A 27,284-nucleotide genomic window follows, 5' to 3' on the forward strand; every position below is an offset into this window, starting at 1 on the left:
AAGATGATCCTTTTCAGTATGTGTGTGAGGGTGAAGCTAGTCTAACGCTGCTTTTCATTAGTCGTTAAACAAACAACAGTGTAGCAGACTTCATTGTCACAAAATGTGACAAGCCTTGTTTCTTTGATAGCAGCTTTAAAAACTGAGTGTGAATGAACAATGCCAGTATAAAATAAATTGAGAAGAAAAGGAGATGATGCTTACAAAAATAGAAATACATAATAAAGAACAAATTATATAGATAAGGCCATCAGATCCAATACCAGTCATCAGGTTTGGAATGCATCAGGGGATTTTGTAGCACCTGCTATACGTAACTGGCCTGAAGAAAGCAAAGAAAGTACACAAGTACATTACTATTTTTCCACCATCTGTTTGTTAGGAGATGGAGTTTCATTTACGAAACTGGGTAGGACCATTTTTTGTGCCTGGAGAGCACAAAGACTGAAGACTGCATAGCCAAACATGACTTCTTCCATCTTTAAGAAACAATACCTTGATAAATGAGATGCCAGATGGAGATTCCTTTTTTTCTTTTTTTTTCCCTTTTCCTAAATATCATGTTCATTGTGTTTGCATGAAGATTAAATTAGTTTAATTTGATTTTGCAAATATTTTTTAAACAAGATCCCAAAGTAGGTGTGTTGTTCTAAGAATATTTGAAAAGCTTAAAAAATAATTTTTGGATGCTTTGAAATTTTTCATTAGCAAAGAATTTTATGAAGTTCCTGTGAATTTGCAAAATAATTCTTCAGGGAATCTTCATTTGTGTAGAATAGAGTTTAGTTAAAAAATAAAACAAAACAGATTTTGCTTTATAGAGCATACTAATTTCAGTACTAGTTTCATGCAAGGTAGTTAAATCTGATATGGCTGCACAGGAATTTATTGCACACTGTATTTGAATCTGTAAAGCTAGGAGATTGCAGCAGATTAAATAGCATTATTATTTGGCAGAGAAAACATTGGTGTGCACTAACAGCATGAAATTACTTATCATTTACCACTAACACAAAACATTTATATGCAAATGAATATAAAAAATAAACCTACTTTACCTGTGAATGATTTGATTCTTCTTAAGAATTGTGCCTTTTATCTTAATTTCATCTTCCTGCCATTTCTCACACAGAAATCCTTTCCTTTGCACTTATCACTAATCAGAACTTAATACTGTTTTGTCAGTAACAGTGAATATTAGACTTAATCATTATGGTGCTAAATGAGGAAGGCTTCATTTCAGAATGGAGATTTATGTATACTGAAGGTGGAATTTACTGTTAGTATTCTGAGTGCTCATAGCAGAAAAATTACTTACCGTTTTCACTATTGCCCATTGCAAGTTAAAGTTCTGCTTATATATCATATATCATAATATATATGATTATATATTATATATATATATGATTAGCTCAGCCTGAGCTAATCTGACTGCAGTGCAGGAAATCCTGGAAGTCCATCACCAGATCAATAAAGCTAAGGAGATAAAGAGTTTCTGATAGCTCATATAGATCACATTGAAAATGTGTTAGCAAATCTTTTATGCAGAACTACAGTAAATGCCATGGTGTGCCAAAGGCAGTAAATATGTCAATATGTCTGCATGCAAAGGGTGAACATCCTTCTTCCCACCAGCCTCAAGAACTGGTCATGGATCCTAGATACTTTTTAATTGTGGAATTTTTTTTTAGTTTTTTTTTTTTTCCTTTCTTTTTCTTTCCTTGTTTTTTTTTTTTTTTTTTTTTTTTTTCCTTTGGACTGCTTGGAGGTTTGGGCAAGTATGAAATACATACTCTGGTTCATAGAGTCATAGTGTGGCTTGGGTTGGGAGGGACATTTAAAAAGTTGTAAACCCCCGGTTAAAAGCAAACTGGATAAAAAGAGCTGTTAGAATGTAAAATGTTTTTAAAAGGTAGTGTGTTCATAACAATACTTACTTCCTTTCTCAAAAAATTATTTTGAACTAGTAATTATCTGTTTAAGACTTTTGGAAATGCATGTAACTGGATATGGAACTGGTAGTTCAAATTATGGAGAAATAAGAGCATTTGGCAGGCTAGGGACAAAATTACATGAGAAAGTAAAAAACCCAAAAAAGTAATGAGCACTTGGTCTTTCAGAGTCTGTTGATTGGATAAGAGAAAGAAGAATATCTACAAAGTATGGCCCAGGCTTGGCTTTCTGATGTGTTCCTTGATTGTGGTGTAGAAATGAAGGGCATTTTTCAAGAAAGGAGATAATGATGATGACTGTGAATCTTTCCTGGGTTCTGCAAGGTTAGAAGTATCATGCACCTGAGTGTGTTTCTGACTATAAACATTTAAAACAAATATTTATACTCTTTGAAACGGTTTGCCTTTTAATCAGTGTGTGTTTAATAATTGCAGTAACTTGTAAGTGTCATTTGAGCTATCTGGGGTTTCTGTCCCTATCTGCTTATTCTGTGTTTATGAAACAGATGTATTAGGATCATATGTTGTGCACTTCTAAATTACCCCATATGTCAGTGCTATTTGAAGGAGAGATAACCTTAGTGTTAACATTTTGAGACGCTGGAGGAAGGGCCGTTAGAAATATATGTTGTAGGCTGATCTGATGAGGTATAAAGTTACATAAGGCACCTTCCATATGACAAGCTGTGATATCAGTTGCTAGCAGTTTTGGGCTAGTAAGCTATCTGCCTCATACTTTGTGGGATGTGTTCAGCCAAATGTTTTGGAGAACGAGTTTCAGATCCATTTTCTTCATTTTTAAAATCAGCTTCAGAGGCAAAGGGTGGAACATTTCTTAGTGAATTTCTGTCCACCACTAATTTTCAGATGTGGTTTTGCTATGCCTGCCATGTGCTGTGGTATGTGTGTGATGCTGTTTTGATTATTCGTTTAAAATCTTCCTCAGGCTTTTCAAGAAAGGAGGACCCTATGAACTGCTTTCAGGTTGTTTGTTTAAAAGCAAATAACTAATGCATACAGAAAGGATACTCAGGAATTAAGTGTGGAAGATGAAAGCAGTGAAAGATAGTGAGGAGAAGAATTAAACTTACCTGAAGTGATTTTAAAGTCCATTTCTTAGTAGCCATGTGCTATTCTTGCTTAAAACTCCTGTGAATAAGTGAAAAATGACTTTTTATTGCATTAGAGAGAAAACGTATTATTTCATTCTTGTAATAGTTATCCTTATTACTGAGATACATCAGATGTAATTGAGAAGTTGCACTTCTTTACACATACTTTATTACTCAGTATAGCTATCTAGACTATAAAAGTTGTCTTTTCAAAAGGTTGCCATTTTGTTTCTTCTTTAAATTATATTGTTTGTGTGTGTTACAAAAATATTTACCAAATTAAAATAAACCTTCACCTTCTTCAGTTTATGCAGTCGTGGTTGCCTTCTGCAGAGGAGCAGCAGAAGTTAATCAGTGTACGTGCTCCTATCTGCTCTGCTGTCTGGTGAAGATACTGCTTTTTATTTTCTTCTTGCCCACAAGCACCAGTATTATAGTAGCATCTTCAGTTCCCATCTTGGGTCTCCTCAGCAGACGTGAACACTGGTCTCTGTATGTCTTTTGCTCCACATGGTTTCCAGCAGTATGGTTTTCATGCCTTTTGTGTCACAAGGTTTTCAGCTTTCTGGGCTGAAGAAAAGACACAGTGATTTAGAGTGGTAGGCAGAGAGGCCATATGTTCATTTCCCTGTCTTGTGTAAGAGTCAAACAGTGTCACTGAACTTGATATAGCATTTGTGCTTGGAGACATAGAGGTATTCATGGTTGCAAAAAAGTTGTGATCGAGACAGCTGTTCTAAGGGATTTCTGGATTTGTTAATGGGACTGTGGTTGCACATTGTACTGTGTTGCATATTGTACTGTGTTTAGATGTGAGCTTGGCTTATTTGGGTAGCTGAGATGGCCTTGCACTTTCAATGGGCAGTATAAAAATACCCTAAAGTCCTGGCATCTTCTAGACAGTCTGTCTAAGCCAGCAGAGATTAGTTAGCACTGTTCGAGTTAGGGACACTTTACTTTTCAGCTATGCTAAAAGTGTCAGATGCACTTCCCTGCCAGCAAGAATCAAGTGAATTTAACACAGGAAAGAGATGAGGTCTAAATTTTAATTTTTTTTTTTTTTTAAATTTAGGGAACCAGGGAATGCACTACTGAACATTGACCAAGCTAGTTAAAGAAAATTTTGCTTCACTTTCACATTTGGTTTGTGAACCCCCTTCCTACTCTTGGGATGCTGGTGCAAGGATGGGCTTGCAGAGGGACCAGGCTGGCTCTTCTTACAAAAATACCCAGCAAAATTCATCAGTGGTGATTAGAGCTGCTGCTTGTCAGCATGTGAAAAAAAGAGCTACAATTCCTCACTCACACTGTCATATGAAGCCACAGAAAAGTAATTAGCAGGTTAAGATGTCTATTAATAGCTCCCACCACCTTCAGTTCAAACACCTGCTGACAAGCTATTACTCTGTGTAGTTCAGCTTCAACAAGTTCTTGTTTTATGATTGCCAGAATAGACTCCATTAGAGCTGTTTTCTGTTGGAGCAGGGTATCTCTGAAGACACTCTGTGGCCTCTCACTGAGGAAGTGGATGCCTAGACTTGTGTCACTTCTCATAATCTCTACAGGCATGCAGAGATTTCTTTGTGGCTCTTTCAGTGCTTGTGAATATATTTTGGCTAATAAAAGTGTAACTTGTATTAGTGCTGGCTAAATGCAGACTAGGGGAAAACAAAAAACTGTCCTTTGCCTGCAATTATCTTCTTACAGTGCTTGAAAATAAACACAGTGCATTTCTAACAAAACCGTGTTGTTAATAGTATATTATTGAATATAAAGTGTAATTCAACTTGGTAGTTTTTATTTAAGCAAGCTTTTTTGTAGCATTAGAACACACAACTCTGGTTGCTTTTAATGTGGGCCAGAAATATTAGTGATAAACAAAATGAGGATTTTGATTGCTGGGCTTCTGCTTTAGGATCCTTCTACTTAAATGCTTCAATAAACACAGCTACCCTGAAATACATTTTGCCTGAAATTTATCTCTGTATTTCCCATCTCTGGCTTTATCTGTATGATATTACAGGTGGAGGCTTTACCAGTGTCAGTGGCATCCTCATGTAAGACTGAATTCACATTGGCGCAGTGTTTTATGTTAACACGTACACACACACACACAAACACATATTTGATGAATATGTGTGAAAATAGGCTTTGAATCTGTTAATGCTGCCTCTTCCTTCCCTCATATGTGATGGTGAAAAAAAGAAAAATAATGTTTCTGTAGGTGGCCATCACTTAGATGTTAAGAGGAAGCCACTAAGGTTTTGTAGCTGATTTTCTAAAGTGTATACATATATGCAGACTATTTTCCTGTTGTACAAAAAATTTTCAGTGTTGTTTTGCTTGGTTAGCAGTGTTCAGTATTGCAGATTTTCTTTTCTTCTGGTGCTTGACTTTATAGTGGTACTGGAGGTTTGTACTCTGCCTGCCAGGGCTTCCTCTGGACCACCTGCACAGGCTGGGAACCTGCACCAGCCTGTCTGAGCAGGTGAGGTACATACAAAGAGGAGATGGCAAAAGATGGGGAGTTGAAATAATCTGGGGTTGTTGAGGACTTTCGGGGTCCCACCTCAGCCTCAGAGTGGTCTCCCCTGGTTGTGGCCCTGTGTGGGGCATGGCTGGGGTGACAAGTAGGTGCCTGAGCTTGTATGGCACCTTCCCCACACACCCCCTGTCTCTCCCACCTTAATTTTATATTTGGATTATCAGACTCAGCTCCTTAGGAACAGCCTGCTGAATGAAGAAATTCAGCATTTCAGTGTATTGGAAAGAAGGCAGCCCTGTGGGAAGGCTGTGGCTGGCCTGCAGCCTGTGGTTTTACCCTGTGTGGGGGTGTGAGTGCCATGTTGCTGGGGCTTGCTTGTGGCTGGTCTTTAAGACATTAAGACATTTTTAGTGATTTATCATTCATGAGAATATCTTTTATTTGTTTCTTCCCCCATTAATTTTGCCAAAATGAACTAGATTCTCAAGAAGCAGAATGAAGTAAGAACAAACCTATTACCTTTTTCAGACTTACTCCCCTTGCTCCTTAATCATACTCCCTCAGCCAGACCACAGAAAGCTGCAGAAAAAACCCAGATGTATTTTTATCTGATGTTTATCTCTTTACTTTGGATTGATTTAATAAGTTATTAGTTATGAGCCATTTAGCTGCATAATAAAGTACATTTTTCTTTTCAATCCAAATTAATTGTTTTCATCTTGTAATTTTTTATTTATAACTTAACGCTGTCTGTTGTATAATTGCTCTTAAATATTTGCATGGTGGAAAAGCCACTGCCCAAACATACAATTTGTCTAATTGGGATTGATTGTGGTGGCAGGGGACAGCATCTATGTAGTTGAGAAACATGCCTGCAAAGCCTTTTTTGCCCAAGATAGGGATGTTCACAGAAGTTCCAGTAATGGTTTATGAAATGCAATCTTAGTAATGGTCAGTGCCCCCTTCAGCAAAGTTCCAAAGTGCATTTTCTGCTGTGGAAGGATGGCTGTTGGCTGAGCAGCTCCCTCACAAGGTGTGCTCAGTTTACAAGCACACAGAGCTGGCTGGGAGGTGACAGACGAGCTGTGTGCTGGAATCTCTCCTTTCCACCATGAGCCCCCCTTGGCGTGGGAGTGGATGTTGTGGGAGGGCTGGGGGCTCACTGGGAATGGCTCCAAGATAATGTTCCTGCAGTTCCTGTGTAGTACAAGAGGATTAAATTCATTTAGTAGATGGTTTGGATTGGGAGCATGACAACTGCTGTAAATAAATAATCACCACCTCACACCCTGCTCCCCAGTTCTGATAGAAAAAAGCCTGAGGTGAATAAGCTTCAGCAGTCTTAAATTAGCATTGAGGAGAGTATCTCTTCTGCCATCTCTCCTTGTGGACAGATCAGCAGGGGAAGCAAATGAGGGGCATGGGAGGAGAGCTGGGGAGGTCACGGAGTGTCATTAGGATGTAGATTTTCCTATGTGCATCTGAGGGGCTTTGTGCATTCTACTTCATTGTTTGTGGTAGGAAATGGTCCGTGTCCTGTAACGAGTCAACTGAGCAAGTTGTCAGCACCCCATGCTATCACCCTGTGACATGGCTAAAGTGAGAACCTTCAAAATTCCGTAATTCTCTTAGAGGAGTACAAAACTCAAGTCTGTGCAACTGCTTATTCCTTTGCAAAGGAAAATCAGTCCTTTTTGTAATAACTCTATCACTCTGTGTGTGAGGAAAACAAATCGTTTACAGAAATGAGAAATTGCTGATGGTACTATATTATATTGTAATAGAACACTAAATCAGGGCATTCTTGAGTGCTGTTTAGGTAACATTTTTACTTTTGAAGGATTAGCAGGTACTGTTTGTTAGTATTGTTTGTTAATACTGTTTGTTAATATTCCTGCGTAATTATTTCTGTCTCTTCTGCACAGCTAAGGAATATAATTTAAGGAATGTAACTTTGGTAAATGGAAACAAAGTTTAAAACTTGACTTTAAATGAGTGAAAGAGAGGTTGAGTAGGGCAGCAGTGTGTTCTCTGGTCTGTGGTTGTAGTGGTCCTTGACTGCTAAAAAATAAGTATGCTAATTAACTTAGATCTCTGAAGCCAACAAAACCAATTTAGTGTCACACCATGTGCATGCTACATACTTATGCTCATTGCAAGCCTGGTGCCGGGTGTGTCTTAGGAATTATTGTGAGTGTAGACATGGGATACGAATCCCTTATCATCAGGTCTACAGAGAGAAGCCTCTGATCAAGGCCAGGTTGGATGGGGCTCTGAGCAGCCTGCTCTAGTGAAAGGCGTCTGTGCACATGGCAGGGGTGTTAGAACGAGATGATCTCGAAGGTCCCTTCCAACCCACACCATTCTATGATTCGGTGATCTACTGAGAGTGATGCAGTGCTTTGAAAAACAGTTTTCCAGACTAGGTTTTCTGTTTGAGATGTTTTTCTCAGTACACTTAGAACAAGTTAAAGGATCACTCATAATTTTGCTCTTCTTTTGTTCTCTTTTTGTGCATGAAACAGAACATTCTATACATTTAAAAACTACTGAGTGGGTGTATTTCTGCCTTAATTACTAGGAATGGTTAAGTTTTGAAGTAGAATATCAGTCTTGCTGTTCTTGGTTCTTCTGTTCATCTATAAAGCTGACTTTCTTTTCTTTTCTTTCTTTTTTTTTTTTTTTTTTTTCAATGCAGAACTATGGTTTGGAAACAGAAAATCTAAAAACCCTTTCTCACAAACTGAATGCATCTGCCAAAAATCTGCAGAACTTCATTACTGGGAGGAGAAGGAGTGGTCACTATGATGGAAGGACCAGTCGCAAATTACCGAATGATTTTCTGACATCAGTAGTGGATCTGATTGGAGCAGCTAAAAGTCTTCTGGCTTGGTTGGACAGGTAAAATCTCCCAAATGTCTCACAGGTAACCAGATCAAGCACATGAGCCAGCTCCAACTACTTTACAAAATGTAAAATAGAAACTGAATGGAAGCAGAATTCATTCACATGTTACAAGGGGATGTTTGTACCAATTTTTTTTTTTTTTTTTAGGTCTGCATGCAATTCAGATTAGCTTTTCAATACAATACCTTCAAATGCACTGTCACCCTACACATATATACACAACATATATAAGCAACAGGATGACATCATTAGGTTATATATGTATTTTTTACTAAATGTAAAGCAGCAATTTAACCTGCATAAATCAGATTCATTGCTTTGATTCTATCAAGTTCACAAAACTGATCATACTTTCCATTTTGTAAATGTCAACATATAATTCCAGAGTGTGTTTGTACAAACATGCATGTTGTGTTTTAGGATTTTTTAAATAGCAGTGAAATAATTCTGATTTTCTAGAGGTAATGCTCTACACCTTTACCTCTCTTGCCTACCCTGACATATGTGGGACCAGGACTGAAGTGCTTTTTCTACATCTGTAGTGACTTTTTCCAATTATAACAAGAATAATATGTAGGTATTTAAGATAATAATTGAAATTCCTAAAGTGATAGAAATTAGTCTATCTGTAAGTCTTTATATAATATATCATAGTGAATTTTCATCAGAGAAAATAAAATGCTTTTCTTGATTTAAAGGTGTATCTTATTTTGTTTCCAGCAGCTGAAGTTTTTTTCAGAGTATGATCTTTGTGTAACTTTTAAAATCCAACAGAATTATTTAATTTTACTGTTGTGTGTTTTGTGTTTCATTTTTCTGAGGAAAACCAGCTTCTCTCCCATAAATGATTTCTATATGAATGGTTTAGGTGAGGCCTGAATCTTTTCCACTTCTTAAGCTGGAGTGCAAGCTCTTTGGTTGTTTGTTTGATGGGGTTTTGAGTTCTTTTTTTAATAGTCTGTTATTCAGAAGTAAATTTCATATACATATATACATACATTTAACACATTGAAGAACAATGGGTTTTTTGCAACTTAATATTAATTTAATAATGAATGTTCAGGAAGCAGTAGTTATTAATGCTAGAAAACATCTGTATCTGAGGACTGGTGTGTTGCTGTAGTACTGTGCACTACATGTACTTTTTCATTTAGCTGAAATGAAATGACAGCTGATCAGACCCAGGAATTCCAAAAAGTCAAAAATGAGGGAAATTATGGTGGTATCATGCTTTCAGCAATACTGTCTTGAGTGTCCAAAGAAAGCTTCAGATTTCCAGGAAAGTCCTTTTGAAGATCTAAACACCTGGTTCTAAGAAATGTTTTCTAAAATATTTTAAGAATTTTTTGATTTATGAGCATCTGGATATTTTGGTAAAGTTTGTTCTTCCTTATTCGTGCACACCCCAAATGAGGATGAAAATAGGCTAATAACTACATTTTTCTCAGGAAGTGGGAACATCTGGAGATCAGTATGATTCTTCTTCTTGTGTACCTTCTAAGAAAGTATTGGGGCCACTAGGGGGAGATAGAAAGATTTTAAAAATTGATTAGTAAAAGTAAGGAACATGGATTTAATTTTATTCTGCACCCTTGTTACTATCAAATCTAGACCCCAAATCTTAGTTTTTTGGTTGTTTTCTAGTACCAGTTGCATCTTGGGTTGTGAGAGGGGAGAGCAAACCATTAGGATGAATGAAGTGGCTGTTAGGCTTGTCACCCCATTGTAACAGCCCTGCTAGGCTGCCCCTAGGCAGAGGCTTTGAGGTCATGTCTGGGAAAAGCAGCAGCTCCAGCTTGCTTAGACATGCAGTGATGTGGGTTTTACACGTACAAAATAGTGACGACTCCATACAGGCTGTGCTTCACTTGTTGCTGTAGTGAATGCTCTGTTTATGAGGTTTCGTGGGACATTTAAGATCTTAAAGGACTTTGTTAGGTCATGCACAGTTATCTAAAAGAGTGTGAGAGTTGTGATTTGCTGAGTTACTTTCACTGTAGTTTTGCAGTGCTACTGTGCAGGGCCAATCCAAGGACAGTCTTTGTTCCAGGTCTTTGCCTGGAGCAGTCCTACTTCCAGATGTGTGTCAGAAATTGAGTTTTACTGAAAATTAGGGTAGCTTTTATTGCCAAGCTTTAAAAGTTATTTGGCTTAGTTTCATTTATGAGCTGGAAAACTTAATGGAGAATTCTATTTTCAAAAGAAATCGTCTGACGATTTTGAAGAGCATGAAATAACTCTCCAATAACACGCTGTAAGGAAACTGTCATCACACTGATACATTTGAATCTATTTTTTACTTCCTGTTACTTTCTCAGCCCACAAAATGAAGTCTCCTCTTTCAGGAGACTTCATAGCTTTAAAACCTTTTGTTTTATACTTTCTCTGTAATCTTAAAATTCTTCCAAGCGAATTTCTTGACAAGATTGGTATCTTGAAAAACCACGAGTCTTTTGTGAAAGGGTGATGCATTTCTACTTGACGCTTAACGTAATTTAGACAGATAGAAACCCACACTTCAGGCTATAGCAAGAAACTATTTACCTGATCGAAGCAACTTGGCATTGAAATATCTCCGTGATACTTCTCAGGAATTATAAATCACTGGGGTTCTGTTCAGTCTTTACTCCTGTAATTCATGAAAGTTGTATTCTTTGGAATAGTAATATATGTCACCTTTCTTTATCTTCCTTCTTGTCTGATGTGTCAGATTCCTGGAAATTCTTCTGCCTTTTATAGGGCTGATTCAGTTCATCCTGGTGAGAAATATTTAAAAATGTGTAATTAGAACTACGGTGGATTTGCACTGTGAATGTATTACAATTTTTTTGGCATAAAGCTATTTCTAACCTCATGAATGTATTTTTTTTCTGTGCACTAGTATGTCCAGTACTGTCTACACATTTAATTGGAATTGAAATTAGGCATATTTATTTCTGTCATTCCTGATTAAGATTTCATTCTTAGACCACACATTTACAATCCACCTGAAAAACACTTTGTAAAATGTTGCGTGTAAAATGTTGTGTGGATGTGTTGGTATTCACTGTCTCTGTAATTTCTGAATTATGTATACATTATCCATCCATAGCTTTTCCATGGTGATCTAAAAGCAGCATGAACACCTCAAGGATTTTGAGAGTTGCAGCTACTTTTTTCCATTTTTAACAAAATTCTGTTAAGATTTTACCGTGTTACTTGTATCTTCAATGACACCAGTGAAAACCTTCCAGTTGTCTAGAGGCAAGCATCATCTGGAAAGTAATGATATTGTAGAGATCCCAGAAAATTCTTCTGAGCCCCAAGTTTAGAGCATTTACTAATGCTTATAAGTAGCTTTCTCTCTGATTAGGACACAGCCAGGTCATTTATTTTCTGCTAATTTGCTGATACCTATTGGTTGCAGTACTGAAATCGTGATGAGTCCAGAATGAAGGACTCATCATTCATCCAATAGATTTTCTCCCAGATCTTCGAAGACCGCCTGACAGGCTGACAGAAGGTTGTATCTTCTTCAGAAGCTGGCACAACTATGAGTGTTGAGTTTTTCTCCTAAAGAGTCAGAAGCTGCTGCAAAGTTAAGACAGCCTTGGGAGTAAAAGGATTTTACAAATCCTTTGAGCATGTTATTGTTCCTCTTCAAGTCCCACTGTAAATCATATATTTTGCTTTCATGGGACAGCTGGATTTAACAGGTACAGCTCATTACTGTAGTCTTGACTGGGAAGAACTGTATTGTTCTTTGTGGAAGAGGAAGGATCCTTAGCAAAGCTGAAGTGAGGTGGCATTTGATGGCAGCTTCATGAGCTCTGTCTCTTCCCATTTCTCTTCTTGCTCCACCAGCACAAACTTTTGGTGATGTCGTCTTCCACATTGTTCATGGTTTGATACGTTATCTTCATTCACCTTCACCCCACTTCAGTTGTCTTTGCCAACCAAAATCCCTCAAAATCTGTATTTCCTGCAGATTGCACTAAGCAAGAATGGAATTCTTACTTGTGCTTCTGGGCTTCTTCCTGTCTGGTCTAGTGTTTGGGCCATATTATCTGAGCAAGGACTCTCTATACCATATATCTTGTGCAACATCAGTAGAACATTTTGGATCTTAACAATGGGACTAATACCTGTATAAACTATAAGCACAGACTTAGAGAATAGGAGTGAGGAAGGGTTGGTTTTTTTTAGGACTATGTGAGTTCTCATTAAAGAGACACTAAGATAGTGTGGTAGGTTTTTTTTTCTTTTAAGAATTTAAGAAAATACAGTCAACTTCCCATGAGATAACTGCTACATTTTGCGTCTGTTGTTGTGTCACAGATTTTATTGATCATGAATTAGGATTTGTCAAGCACCACTGGATTTTTTTAGAGTACTGTTTGACTCAGCCATCTGTGTGGGCAGAGATTCAATATGTCTTTCACAGCAACTCTTCTGTAACTCCTGTTTTTCATACTAGCACTATCCCCTTTTTGGAAATAAAAAACTTGAACTGCTGCTGCAGATATCACTGCAGTCTAAGTAGGTCTAGTAGAAACAAAGAGATTTTGTGGAGATAGATTTTTGTATTCAAGACTTTCAGTGCTGTGACCAGAGAAAAGCTAGCAGGCTGACAGATGTGCATCAGTCTGATTAACTTACCACTGCTGTCTGAACACATGGTGCATGAACAAAATGGAAAAAGAAGGTGCAGGGAAAAAACCTAACTGTAGATAGAAATTGTTGGTTATATAAAATATATGGTGAAATTGCTGACAGAAATAAAAATATGTAAACTTTCACACTAAAAGGCCTTTTTAACAATTCTACGTCTGCTTTTAGGGTGGTCATTCACAGAATACTTGGGTGTAATCCTATAACTTCTAGACCTCAGGTGGGCAAATTATTTTGGTATGGGCATGAATTGCTACACATCTGTGAAGCAGTTGTATCCATAAAGAAATCCTATTAAGTAAGAGTAAAATCTGTTTCTGAAGTTAAGGACATTTGAATACTTCAGTGGCTGACAGCAGAACAGGATCTCCAAGCCTTACACCATGGCCTTTTTTGGGTGATGCATCAATGCATCAGAGAAGCGCAGCCTGCAATGATGTAAATGCTCTTGATTTATGAACAATTCTGGGTGTTCAGGTTTAGCACACCCTTTAAGTCTGCATTATGTAAAGCATTGTAGTAGGAGAATGTTCCCCACTCCAAAATGGATATCCTTCTTTTCACCATGGTGACATACTCAATGCATACATTTCCTTCCATTGTAGGTAGAATATATTCAGCTCTGTTTCTTTGCCTCATTGTTTTTGCTGAATGAGCCCTGGTGATGTTAATGTTGTGACTATTTTGTAGTTTTAGTAAAGAGGCACATTGTTTGTGAGCCCATAACTTCTTACTTACAAAGAAAGTGTTACTGGTTTAGAGTCTCCGTTATTAGAAACTTCATGCAGTCCTGTTAGCTGTGCTTGGTTATTACTTGATCTGACAGGGTAAATCTGCTTTATACACAAGGTGGTGGGAGTAAACAAATGAAACCCAAGCAAAAAGAAGTAAAGACTTTAGTGATTCTTTAGTCACCACAACAGTATTGCACTATCAGTTGACCAGGTTTCCGCCTTAAACCTTTGAATCTTGTTTCCTTTATGCATTTCCCTTTTTGTTGATTTGACTGGTATATCAAACCTGTCAGTAAGTGCTGCCTCAGAATGCTGTGGTACTTAACTGTATTGTGCTCCTGGAATAGCTGTAGATGTTTAATAGACCACTCATTTAAAAAATGCCTTTGTCCAATGCATTCTTCCCTGATTCTACATAAAGCAGTTACATTAGAAATACAAATGAAATGTTTGATTCATGAAAGCCTAAAACTATGAATCTTAGATGGCTTAGGCACAGTATATATACAACAGTTTTGTGCATTCAGATTTTTATTTGACCGTAGTATGTTGCCTTTGAAGATGGCATTATGTTACTGCTTTGGTTGCTTCTCTTTGAAAGATTTTGGGCTGTCATGTTTAATCAAAGAGCTCTGAGGATGTTTTCCCTTGTTAGGATGCTAAAATAAGTATGATGTTGGTTTTGAACTGGTCACAGTGTCTATTGTTAAAAAGTATCTCAGGACTACAGCTAGTGGTGAAATAGGATTAATTTTTGGTTTGGGTTATACTTTTACTATCAGCAGTCTATATTTGTCCAAATTGCAGCTTTTTAACGTGAAATTGTTAGTTCTATGCATTATTTTCCCTTAATGTTATATGAAGAAGACAGATGAGGCTACAGTGTATGAGGACAAAAAAGCTGATAATGTGGAAATACTGAGATAGGGTATGCATCTCTTTCACAAATTTTAAATTGTTTTTGAAGGATTTTTCTTCATGTGCAATCAATAGTTATGACTATTAATAACTGTTGAATTGTATTATTTTTTAATTCTGTGATGGAATTAGCTGTGCTATGTTAATGTGACTATTTTTTCTACCAGTCCTTCAGGGTGGTTTCATTAATGAAAGTTTGATAATATAACTTATTTTTTCATTCTGAAAAATGCTGATACTGCTAAAAATGCTAATTAGGTCTCAATTCATAAAAGTGTACACACATGGATGTGTGTTGCAGCCTACATTACATGTATATAAATAAATTCACATTTCAGAGGTGTTAGATTATGTCAAACACTGGTTCAGAAAAGTGCGAAAAGAGCCAGTAGCTTTTTCATGCCTTGTCTTAGGAAAACCTTTCATCCTATATAGATCAGGGCATTGAAGTTAATTGACTTTAGCATTAAAAAAGAAAAAAAAGTAAGCACCAGTGTTTTTTTCCCTGTGGATGAAGTGTTTCAAAGCTCTTCATCTTGCCCTGGTGTCTCATAAGGTAAAGGCTCACAATGTAGGTTTGCACAGTGGAAAGGTTTTGTGGTTCCCACTTTTCCAGCTGTATTCATGATCACAAAATGTCTATGAACTTAATTATCCTTGAAACCTATTACCCACTCATTTGTGAAAGTGGTTTGAAAATGACTACTGGCTTCAAGTGTTGGAAAGGAGAAGGATGGAGAAAATGTGAGACTAAAGGCAAAAAATACCCTGCATGTGTTTGCAAAAGCATTCATGTGATTGTGTAAATTTATATTCCTTAAAATATCAGGTGTAGAAGGGTTAGACAGATAATCAAAATGGAAAGCCAGCAGAGGTTTGGAAGAGAAAATGAGTGGAAGGGGCATGTGATAGGCATGCTCTGGAGCTACAAAGGTGTTTTCATGTGGGTGTTGCAAAGAAAATCACAATTTTGAAGGAAGAGCGAACAAATTGCAAAAGAAACAGTAAAAAATGTTCTACAAAGAGGGAAATGTGTATTGGCAGTATCTTGGAAATGACTATGAGAGGTAAGACAACGAGACACTGAGATTGATGTTACAGCAGGAAGTGGGGCAACATGTGGCCCCAGACCAAGGTAGTTTTTTAGTTCAGTTTAACTTTAAAAGCACCGTACTGGACAGTACATGTGTTGAATATTGCAAATTCTTCTCAGGGAATTTTCTTAACTGGAGTTGTATGAGGTACTTCAGACCTGAAAGACCTAGGGACTGTGAAAAATGTGGCTTTGAAAGAAAAGCATAGAAATTGCAAGGTAATAGAAATGGCTCTACCAAGCCAAGGATTTTTTTTTTAGTAGAGAGAAGTTGTCTAATTAAACAGGGAATTTCTTATACTTGGTTCATGTCTTAAGGAGAAAGGGGTTTTAGCAGTCACCTCAAGATATAATATATGTAGGCTTTATTTGCATTTATACAAGTTGATTAATCTATTCACAGTCAATAATATTGTGCTGTATTAAAATTACAAACAATGGGCATTTTACCAATGAAGAGATTTTTTGTCTCATGTGAAGTCCAGTCAGTGATCCTGCAGTGAATTTTCTGTTGGTATTTTGATTTGAAAATGCTGGCATGTTGTTACACTATGTCTTGCTGCATTTTGCCTACTGAAGTTGAGGCTTGGGATGGAATACCAAAATACATTTCCTTTGGAGACAAATACTTGGAGAGACCCTTACCATTTATCCAGTTGCTTACGTAGTAGTGGCTGTGTAATCATGCATGCAGATTGCCTCCAGGGATGTGCACTGAACTGGGGATGGGGAGGCAAGGGAATTGCAATTTTACTGGTCCAGTTTGCAGCAATACCCCAGAGAGGCATCAGCAAAAATCAATGCAATGAAGTTGGTTTAAAAGGTACAGAGATCTGCAAGAGTTTAGGTTTTCTGCAGGAGTAGAGTTATATAAAAAATAGACCTGCCTCCTTATCTTTTTCAGTTGTGAAGCACTTCTCAAAATCTTAGATTTTAGTTGTTGATTTGTAGTAGTCTTCTCCCTCCTGCAGACACACTTGCTGCCTGCTTGACATGCTGTTGCCAGTAAATCTTCATTGTGATAACTTAAATGTAACTAAAATGAGTAATGTCTCAGTACAATTGGCTGTTCTTTAAAGTCAACAAAGTTTATTTGGGGCATTTCTAATGATCTTCACTAAGAGTAATGATGGTAAAAAATACCATTGTTTTCCTCATGAACCGTGAAAACCTAACTAAATTACAAAAGTATGAGGGAAGATGATGCAGTATTAAAATCACATAACCTACTGTGTGATTTTGTTTAGAGAAATGCTGGCGGCCGTGAAATGTCAAATAAATTCCCATTGTGTAATTTCAGGATCAAATTGTATTAACACCCATACTTAAAGTAAAATAATACCATTTGCTGGTTTGATTCCATTAATCTTCAATAAAAGTAAGTTCCTAAATGAACATGACCTTTTTAAAATCAAGGTTTGAGGTAGATTTCAGAACCTCAATATTTACTATTATGGAAGGAAAATCAGCAGTTTTGTACATCTTGACTAATGTACTTCTTTAAACACAATTACCACAGAATACCCTGATTTAGAATGGATCACAATCACTGAGTCCTACTCCTAGCCCTGCACAGGAATCCCCAAGAATGACACCATGTGCCTGAAAGCATTGTCCAAATACTTCTTGAACTCAGTTATGGTCCATAAGCAAGCAGTTCAGTTACCTTTCATCCTTTAATATGCTCATGTATCTCCTAAACTTCAGAAATAATCTTTGGGTGTGCCCATGGTTTGGCCTGCTTTAGTGTGTACCTGCTGTATGGTTGTCATATACTGTGGAAAATTTGGACTCTGAATTGTGAGTGCATGTCTATGTCCAATAACTTTCATAAGGCCCCTTTTGGAACTTACCTTAGCTTCCAGCATCTGTATTTTCATTTTGAAAGCGTGTACTGGTTTCCTCTTTAGAAAATAAAGGCAGAAAGTGTATGTCCTTGTGTGATGTATTCTATAAAATTAGAGCTGGTAGACTTAATTAAGCATCTCAGAGGTAATTCTGTCTTATCAACCATCAGAGCTGGGTTGCAAGCACTAGAGAAGAAAGAGCATGAGATGAAACAGTCAGAGATAGGTGAGTTCACATGGAGTTGTTAATGGATAATTCCAAATCTGCCCGCACTAAAATTTCAATAATTCTGTGTGTAGAATTACTGTAATTTAGAAACCTGTTAGTAGAAACAGAGTATTTACAGCTAGCACTTGGACTTGCTTATAGCAAAGTTCTTTGTGCTGGAAATGTCTTCAGGCTTAAATAAGGAAGGCATAGTACCAAGCAGTGCTGTAAAACTCTTCAAGGAATATGCAACTGTGTGTGAAGTGATGAAAGAAGCCAGTTGAGGAAGGGATTAGTCACCCATCCTAATATAAAAACAACCTCACTGCCACCTGCTTTTTTTTGTTTGTTTTAAATGTTTGAAGCGCAGGTATATTAGGAACAAATGCTATCATTGTGATGCTAATAATGCCCATAAAATCCTCATTTTAAACATTGATAAAGTCAGGCTCTTGACTCCTCTTAGAGAAAACAACAGTCCTGCCTAGTGTTTGGCTACTTCTTGAATAAAGAATATAGGTCATATATATGAGCTTACAGTTTGAGAGGTTTGTAGAATACAAATCAGATGACTGCCAGCTTCACTAACAAAATGCATTTTAGCAGTGCTTCTAGAAAGCAAGCAAGTTTCCAGGAAGGCAAGAATTTTAAACATCCTAATGTGAAGTTTTTAAAGGCTAAGATGCATGTAGGTAAGGTCTGTGAATGTTGGATTACACTGTTCATTTCACTAAGCAGTTCTGACTGTAGCATAGTGTGTGAGAATGTTGGGTTGTGCTTCCACTTCTCAGCATTCATGGATGCATCTCTGGCTTTAAATGCTGTTTCCCCCTCTAGATACAGATTCTACCCATTCTGCTACTTTCATTCCCTCTGCTACTTCCACCAGATATTAGATCAATTCCCAAGAATCCCAGTGAATCAGCCAAAAGCTTCTCTGATCTCATTCACATCTGGACACCGTTCATATCACAGGAGGAAGCAGTGCCTCTGGCTGTCTTTGTAAGGGTATTCCCAAACTGATGCAGAAGGCCAGCTGGGCTTCTGGGGGAGTAAAGGTAGTCCAGAAGTAAACTGTTAGAAATAATGTTTTTATAAATGGAATTTCTGCAAGATGAACTTAAAACTGCAAGTGGATATCTGCTAGTGCTATTCAACTTTTTTTTCTTTTATTTTTAGATCACCTTTTGCTGCTGTCACAGATTACTCAGTAACAAGAAATAATGTCATACAACTATGTCTGGAACTAACAACAATAGTACAACAGGTATGAGACAGTCTGCTTATCAGTTTATTTTTTCCTGAACTGTAAATGGCTATTACTTTCTTCCCCACAATTTTGTTTAATGCTGGCTGTATCATTGTCCAAACAAAACAAGGGAATACTAGTATTTAGTAAATGCTTTTTTAAAATTCTGTTTTCTGGTTTTGTCGTACTAGTTTGTGTTGTGCTGTGTATATGGCTCTGCATATCTCAGCAGTAATATTTATCTTGGGTTCTCTAGTATGATATAATCACTACAAATTGAGCTAACTATTTGATAATCTGCATATTTAATTTCTTATATTTTGTCTTTAAATTTTAATTACCTGTCTGGTTCAAAAGATCTGTTTATATTGAACTTCAGTAATTCTTTCTTTCCTAAAGTTTGTATCATCTAGACACTTGTTGAAACATGTTGCCATGAGGTGGTTAGAATATTTTGATTATATTTTTGTGTATCCTGCTTTCAAAAAATCCAGAAGTAGTTACTGAGAAGTAACTTGCTTAATGAGCTTCATGGGGAGTGCAAACCTGAGAACCTTCCCCACCCTTCCATGTGAGGCTTTGGTCTGTCTCTGTGTCTGTCTGCTGTTCTGCTGAACTGTAAACTCTGTTTGCTGCCAAGCAGAAGTTTGAGGAATTCTTTGTGCTTGAGAAGGTAGAGTGGAGAAAAAGGGAGAGTGTGGGCTAGGTAGTAGGAGCACTGAGGAGACTTTCTGGTTTTCACAAGAATCACACCAAACTAAGAAAAACTAAACTCCTGACCCAGCTGTCCAGACTGGTCATTTTCCACAGTAGCTGTGCATCATTGTCTTTAGATAGTTTTTAGGCGAGGGAAAGAGCCACCTGATCAATTTTCATGTGTCCCCTATTAATGAGAATGTGGGTAAAGTAGCAACCACAGCAGTATTTCCCAGGAATTAGGTCAGTATCAATTCATCTGAAAAATTAATCCCTATCCATGATACTGCTAATTCACCATGGTGTAGGTTGATATTTCTCTAGGCATATTTTTCAGTGTGAATGAGAATAAATGTTACTATTTAATACCTTTGAAGAACAGCATTCTTACCTTCTCCAAAACCAACATAATTCTGCAATCAGAAAGCAGTTCATGAATCCATACTTTGAAGTCAAAAGGAGCATTTATGTGCCTAAATTTAAGCATGTACTGAAATTGAATTGGGCTGTACTCAGAAGAACAATAATTAAAAATTCCATTAGTAGTCTCAAACACATGTAGTTTGAGCTGTACTTAAATGCATTCCAATGTAGCATTTCAAAATTTTTTGGCTGCTGTTTTTTATTATGCTCACTGAACACACTGAGAATCTTTATTGTGCTTCCTTATGGCTGTAAATTAAATCTTTCAATATCACCTCCTCAGGCGTTTTTTTCTGTTTCAGAATCTTGTTTTCTTTTTTATGCAAAGTATTTTATAGTACCTTACTAGCTTAGGTTTTTTTGTAAAAAATCTACAAAAGGCAAGGATGAAATTTTTCTTTTTAACAGTAGTGAACAATTTCTTATAATGATTAAAGGTTTATGAAAGGTACACAGTCTATACATTTTTTAAATAACTTTTAACTTTTTAAATAATTTTGTAAAATTTAAAAATAGAATTTCAGTAGCTGAGTTCCATCAGGATATTTTTGTGTTGTTTAAGTTACAGCCGATGTTTAGACTTATTAACCAAAACAAAAACCCCCAGTTCTTTAGTCAAGATGAAGAATAAAAAGCACTAAACCTAAGGTGGCTTCCTTTAATTGTTTTTCATATTTTGAAGCTAATTGTAATACTGTGTTTCTTTATAGAATTAAATTATATTGGGTGTCCCTCTCATTATCAGAGCTAAACAGATAATGAAGCAAAAGGACAGTATTGTATCAGGATGATGTCTAAGAAAACCTATTGAGTGTCTATGTTTGAACTTATAAATAATTAGACAAGTTGGAGTTGGAGACAGATTTTGGTACAAAATGTGAGAAGACACATGCTTTGTTTTAACTCTCAGGTTTTCTATGTGTGTTGCACATTGCCCAAGGCCTGACAGGCCAGTGTGCAGTGGATATTTGCCAGTGAGATCAGGTCCCTCAGAGCACTGCAAGTTATCACTGTAGTCTGCACTGATCATCTGTTTCTGTGCAGCTGCTTTATTTTGGCTTAGGATTTTTTTCCTCCCCCTTAGGATTTTCAGATATTGTTTCACAACATCTTCTGCAAGTTTTGACTTTGAATACTGTCTTCCTTGCTGATGGCTTCTCTAATTCAGGGCTTGCATTCTTGTTCATTTTCATAATAAACTCTTTCTTTGCAGAAAAACTGGAGGGGAAAAAGAAAGAATTTAAAAAACAAACAAATCCACGAGAGTATTATTTTTGCTACCATTTCCTTGCACTCTCTCTCCTACACATATCTGTCTCTCAGTAGGAATTGAAGGCTGAGCATTATCTGTTCTTTCTGTTTCTTCTGCTACGCATAAAAAAGGCCTGTTGTTTCTTGATGGTAGAGGATAAATGTTAAAGAACTATGGGTGAACAGGTTGTGTGTGTGTGAGATTGTTTTGGGTTGTGCTTTGTTCCCATTTGGTTCATTAATGGATTTAGATTTGTGTCAACAGAATTATTCCAGTCACAGATGCGTATGAGGAAGAACATGAGAGCATGTCTTGATGGTGTTCATTGAAGTCTTGCTGTTGACTTAGGTAGTTGGGTTATTCAGCTTCAGAGGGTGCCAAGAACTGGTTCTTTTGAGTGTGCTCATTTTGGTTTAGAAAGGTAGCAGTAGCTACACTGATAATAGGGAACAGAAGATTTCTTGCTTTCTTTGGCAATCTGTATTTTTTATTTTCATTTTCAATGCTCTTATTCCTCAGGAATTCATTAAGGTTTCACTAAAGAAGCTTTTTCTTTAAAATGGAAGCCCTGGAAATCTTGGGAATATCTGAAAAGTAATTTTTTATTGACTTTGTAAGTTACAAGACAGTTAAAGAAAACTTTGCTGCTGAACACACTATTTCTTTTACTGCTCTTTAATAGTGATCATTAGTTGCCCTCATCACATATTTTTTACTTTCCTTAATCAACTTTCACAATGATTTGTGGTGTGTATTTAATTTTAAAACCACTGACATTTTTCTTGCAGCTTTAGTGTCTTGTGGAATTTACTCAGGAGTATGCTGCAGTAGAAGCATAGCTATAGGCCTGTAAATACTCCTTTAGAAAAGCTTCACTGCATTTAATTCTCTGCCTAAAGACCTCTTTGAAGAGCTGTGGTGGAAGCAATGCTGTGTAAGCGGGGTGGAGATGGAGACAAGGCTTGCATTGTTGGATCTGTCTTGCATTGTTGCCACAGAGAACACTTCTGACATCACCTGTCTCACTGCAACTCTGGAGGTAACCTCAGATTTTGGATGACACAGGGTGAGAACCTGAGTGATGCAATTTTAGAGGTAGCAGCCAGGATGGAAGATAGCAAAGAGACCAATGTAATCCTGCACAAATGCACTGTCTGGACTTCATGGACACATGTGATTTTGAGCTGAAAGCTGTGTTATAGAGCCCACAGAAGTGCACTGGTTTAACTGAGAGGTTTGGAACTTTTTTCCCATTTAAAGGTATTTGAGATATAAAAAAGAAAGCATCCATATATCCCTTGCCCAATGGATGCACTTCCCATCCCAGGGGATACTTCTGTTGGGCTTTTAGCCATGGCTGGTTTTCAGATGAAAGATATTGAAAAGGATCACAAATTATTTCTTGAGAAATGCACTATTTTCTATGGCATTGTGGGTTTTGTAATCACACAGCTGTAAACTCAAAAGAAATGTTTCAAATGTTGTTTCACTGAGAAATGTAAGTAGAGGCTTGTTTTCCAGTTAAAAAGATAAAATGGAAATTTACCTTTCTAGCTCCCCTGCTCTGACTCAGAATCCAAATGCAGTGATATAAAGTGGTTCTATTCATTAGTTAAGGACAGTGTCAAATTCATGAATAGAGAAGAATAATTAGTATCCTGAGTACCAGTCTTACAAATTATCTCTCATCTTTTCTGTCACAATTCCTCACTTTTGTTTTTAAGTCCTAATTATTAAGGACTTTAAGGACTCACTAAATATAGCTTAAAATTTTAAAATTTCAGATCATACCAAATTGCTAATTACCTCAGGTATCTATTTTAATAGTTTAGTGGTGTGAAGCTGTGATTGGATCGTTATTAAAGCTGCTTTGCGCCTCCAGATTGTTGGGATTTTCAAAGCAACATATGTTTGCTGGAGACAGTTGCATATTCAATTTTCAGGTTTTTTATTTACATTTTTAGCATGATTCATTCCACTCCAACTTTATTGCCAAATGTTTGCAGAAAAAACTTTGTAAGCCTGCTGTGGTAATAATCACTTCCTTCCCCCCTCTTTTAGATAAAAATACTGAATGACAAAGAGGCCACATTCTTGAAGTTTTTTATTTATGTGCATAACACACTGTTTATGCAAACACCCCGTTTTTTGATAGGTATTCAAGTAAGGGATAAGTGTACAAATAGGTAGCTAGCTAGTTGTGGAGGAAAGTAGTAACTAAATAGCTCACCTCAAAAACAGTTCACAGGCAATATCTGCCTATATATATGAAATCAAAAGGGTCTTCATATAAGAGTATTATACCTCATTGTAAGTAATGCTGGCTGGAATTCACTTACCTTATATCCTTCAAGTGCTGCTCTTATGCAAGATTTTCTGTTCTATAGGTTTCAAAGCAGCTCTCAGTAGTGGTGTTTCAGGATACTACTGATCTGTGCAGTTATTCTCTTCAATTGTAAAAGTTAATGTGTATTGCATATAATGTATATATAGTCAAAAATCAAAACTAAAGGATTGTGGGAAGCATGAAACTGTTGTTTGTTCACAAGGAGCTATATCAAAATATGTATAAATGTATGCTCCTTAGCTATGTTTTTTTCACAGGAAAGTAGCTTATTTTTCTTAAAGCACACTTTTATGGAAAATTTCAGATGTAATTTATTGTAATGTAAAAAGTGCCCAAGGTACTTAGCATTGATGCCTTTTTCTGATTCTGGTAGTTTGTTTCTGCTTTTTGATTATACAGTTTTTTTCCCCCTTGAAATTGCTTACTTGTGTATATATTCTCTTTTGATGTAAATTTTGAAGTGCTTTTAGAAATGGAATTAGGCATGGAATAACTGAAAGATTCAAAAGTCAGTAATAGTCTATTGGGATGAACCTCTACTAGAACTAATTTGATGACTCATTAGTTGTCATTGAGATAGGTGCTGTAAAGAGGTATGGGGTTTTCTTCCTAAGCTATATATGTCTGTGATGTGACATTTTCAAAGTAGCTTGTGAAGTTGCCACCCTGTAAACGTGAATTTGTTTTCTTTTCCATTCTCTGAAAAAGTAATTTCTTTTCCTAAGGGATAGAAGGAGAAAAAAACCAAAACAAACCCAAAAACCACCAAACTACTCAAGATTGCTTAGTATGTAAAAAACATAGTGACCAGAAAGCAAAAAGGAGTTCATATTGGCTTGTTTTGTTATTTTTAGGGGTTTTGTTTGTTTTTTTCCTTGCTTTTCTTATGGATTAATGACTGATAGTCTCTGAACATGGGGGGAAAAGTGAAACACAAAGCAGAGTCATTTGTGAAAAAAGAGTATTCTTTTTGAAAGGATATGAAATTTTGAAATGTTGGTAAACCAATGCAGCTGTTAAATTTTTCTAAGAAATCGAGCTTGAGTGAGTCAAGGTGACAGTGGAGGAGTCAGGGACTATGGAACCCACTCATGGAACCACATGCAGAAAGCTTCAGAAAGTTGGTGAAAACTGAGATAAAGTGTAGACAGGAGAGAAAATACAGTTTTGTATCTCATGTTTCCTTTAAACAAAAGCTTTTTTTTGGTTAGACTGATGTGGGCAGTGTGTCTGTGCACACTGAATGGCATCACAGTCTCCATCTGAATGAGGCACACAGAGGATATGCCACTCTTACTGTGTAATTCTTTATGCATGGTAACTTTTATGATAAATATGATGTATTGTGGTGGTCATATCAGTAGATGTGAAGCCTGAAACTGCTTTTCTATTACTTTGGAAACTGATCTCCCTTCCCAGAGGCAGGGCAGTCTCTGTAACCAGGTACAGTGAAGCAAGATTCCAGTTGAGTACAGGGAGTTACAGAAACCATGTGTTGCTAAGTAGCAAGTAAGTGCCTTAATCATAAATTAGTGTAGTGTCTATATTTATTTCAGGAATATGTATGTGTGTGTTTGCTTAAATCCATTACAAATACATACATTTGAGATAATCCAATATGAAACATTGAAGTTGTAGCCCAGCCTGGAATGTGGTCTACCTAAATATTAGTACTTTTTTTTCCAGTTCAGTTAATTAATTTTTTTCTATTGGCAAAATAATCACCTAGACAAATATAAAACAAGAAATATTTTTGCTGCAGTTGTATTTTTAGAACCAGGATTATTTGCCATGACACTACTAGAGGAAAAGCAGAACTGAAAAAATTAAAAAGTTATTTACCTCTAAATTGTCTTGTAAGTGACATTGAAAATTTAAGAATTGCTCAATACATTGTGCTACAAGCTTTATTTTGCATGCCAATAATAAAATAGTTTTGAATGTTTTAAACTTATTTAGAGGTGTGGGAAGTGTTTTGACTTTGTTTTTTTTTCCTTTGGATAGACAATTTCTTCCTCAGTTCCTATCTCTCATCTGTTGATAGTTTCAGTGGATTTTTTTTTCCTCTGAGAATGTCACCAAGTAGAGAAATCATCTGAGCAGCTGAAATTTGACTTGGACCATGTAAGCGCTTGGATTCTGAAGGATATATGAGCAAGTATCAGTGATTTTAGTTGGTGCTGAAATACTGGCTGTGGTTTCTGACTGAATGGTGTGCTGGCTCATCTAGAAAAAATGAAGAGGTGTAACTCTGTACATGCAAAGTAAAAATTAATATGTGACCAGATCCCTAAGGAAAGCAACATGAAGCAACATGTCTTTTGCAGAAGGGAGATATAATTGGAAATAGAAAATTACTTCAGAAAGATATAATAAAAGAGCTTAGTGTACCTATTGCATCTCTCTTAATCCAGCAAGCAATTTTCCCCAGTAGTTGCTTGGTCTGTGGGTGATTTATGTAAGTTGTATTAAATTTCTACATTAAGTATTCTGTTACTATGGTGATAGGTGCCACTCCACACAGATTGTTTAAATAAAATTAAAGCAATTCTTTGTACTCAGTAGGCTGGGTAATTGCTATTAGTTTGTACACAAGGGTTATGAACTTAGAGTACTGCAGGTTTATTGCATTTTCAGGGAAAGGCTCTAGACTTCTAGAAGCAGGTAGGTTGCATAAGCAATGTCCTTTTTTATAGCATTTATTTAGTAGCTTGAATTGTATTTTCCCAATAGAGATTTTTTCCTTCTCCTTTTACTGTGGTGCCTGCTCACCATTCTGATTTCTCCCACCTCTCTCAGTTCTTATGCACATCCCCAACGGGCAAGGAAAGAGTGGGTCCTGCAGGTTCAGATGAGTTCTGGCTTTAGTGTGGAGGGGAAGGGAATTAATTATAATAGAACAAGGATGTTATAGACCCAGTGGGAAGAAATTGCAGGAATTGAATAACTGTAGCATAATTGAGAAAGAAAGCAAATATTTCTGAACAGCAGTAGGGATTAAACCGACAGGATTTGTGTGGGAAGAGAAGAGGAGTTGAAAATGGCACCCAGGTTGTGAGCTTGTGGGACATAAGGTGGTGGAACTGTTGACAGAGATAGGGAAAGAAAGGGGGAACAGGGAGCGTTTGGGAAGAAACGTGATTTCAGCTCTTCAGCATCCTGTGTTAGGGCTGGTGGCAAATATCCAGAAGGAGATTCTGATCTGTGAATGTGAACAGAAGGGCTGAGAGATCTGTGACTCATCCATACAGAGATGATAATTAAAGCAGCATGATTTTAGGAGGCTGCTGAGCAATAGGGAAGAGGTTGCAGAAAAGGGGAGAGTTGAGGATAGAGCTCCCTGGGACTGTCGCAGTTGAAACAGCCATAATGGGAGAATTTTTGAGCAGCCCAGTGGAAACTGAATCACTG

The 27,284-nt window shown here is 36.8% G+C and overlaps 1 protein-coding gene across 7 annotated transcripts in view; it reads left to right on the top strand.

Annotated features, from left to right (window-relative positions):
- CNKSR2 (connector enhancer of kinase suppressor of Ras 2) overlaps positions 1-27,284 on the top strand; it is a 205,531-nt gene that overhangs the window by 39,424 nt on the left and 138,823 nt on the right. For all 7 annotated transcript variants that reach the window (XM_077781642.1, XM_077781641.1, XM_077781643.1 and 4 more), the window contains exons 3-4: positions 8,248-8,450; positions 19,086-19,173. In XM_077781642.1, coding sequence (XP_077637768.1) covers positions 8,248-8,450; positions 19,086-19,173 — 291 coding nt within the window. The remainder of the gene's footprint in view (positions 1-8,247; positions 8,451-19,085; positions 19,174-27,284) is intronic.

This window comes from Lonchura striata, chromosome 2 (genome assembly GCF_046129695.1).
Source record: "Lonchura striata isolate bLonStr1 chromosome 2, bLonStr1.mat, whole genome shotgun sequence".
NCBI classification, from domain to species: Eukaryota; Metazoa; Chordata; class Aves; order Passeriformes; family Estrildidae; genus Lonchura; species Lonchura striata.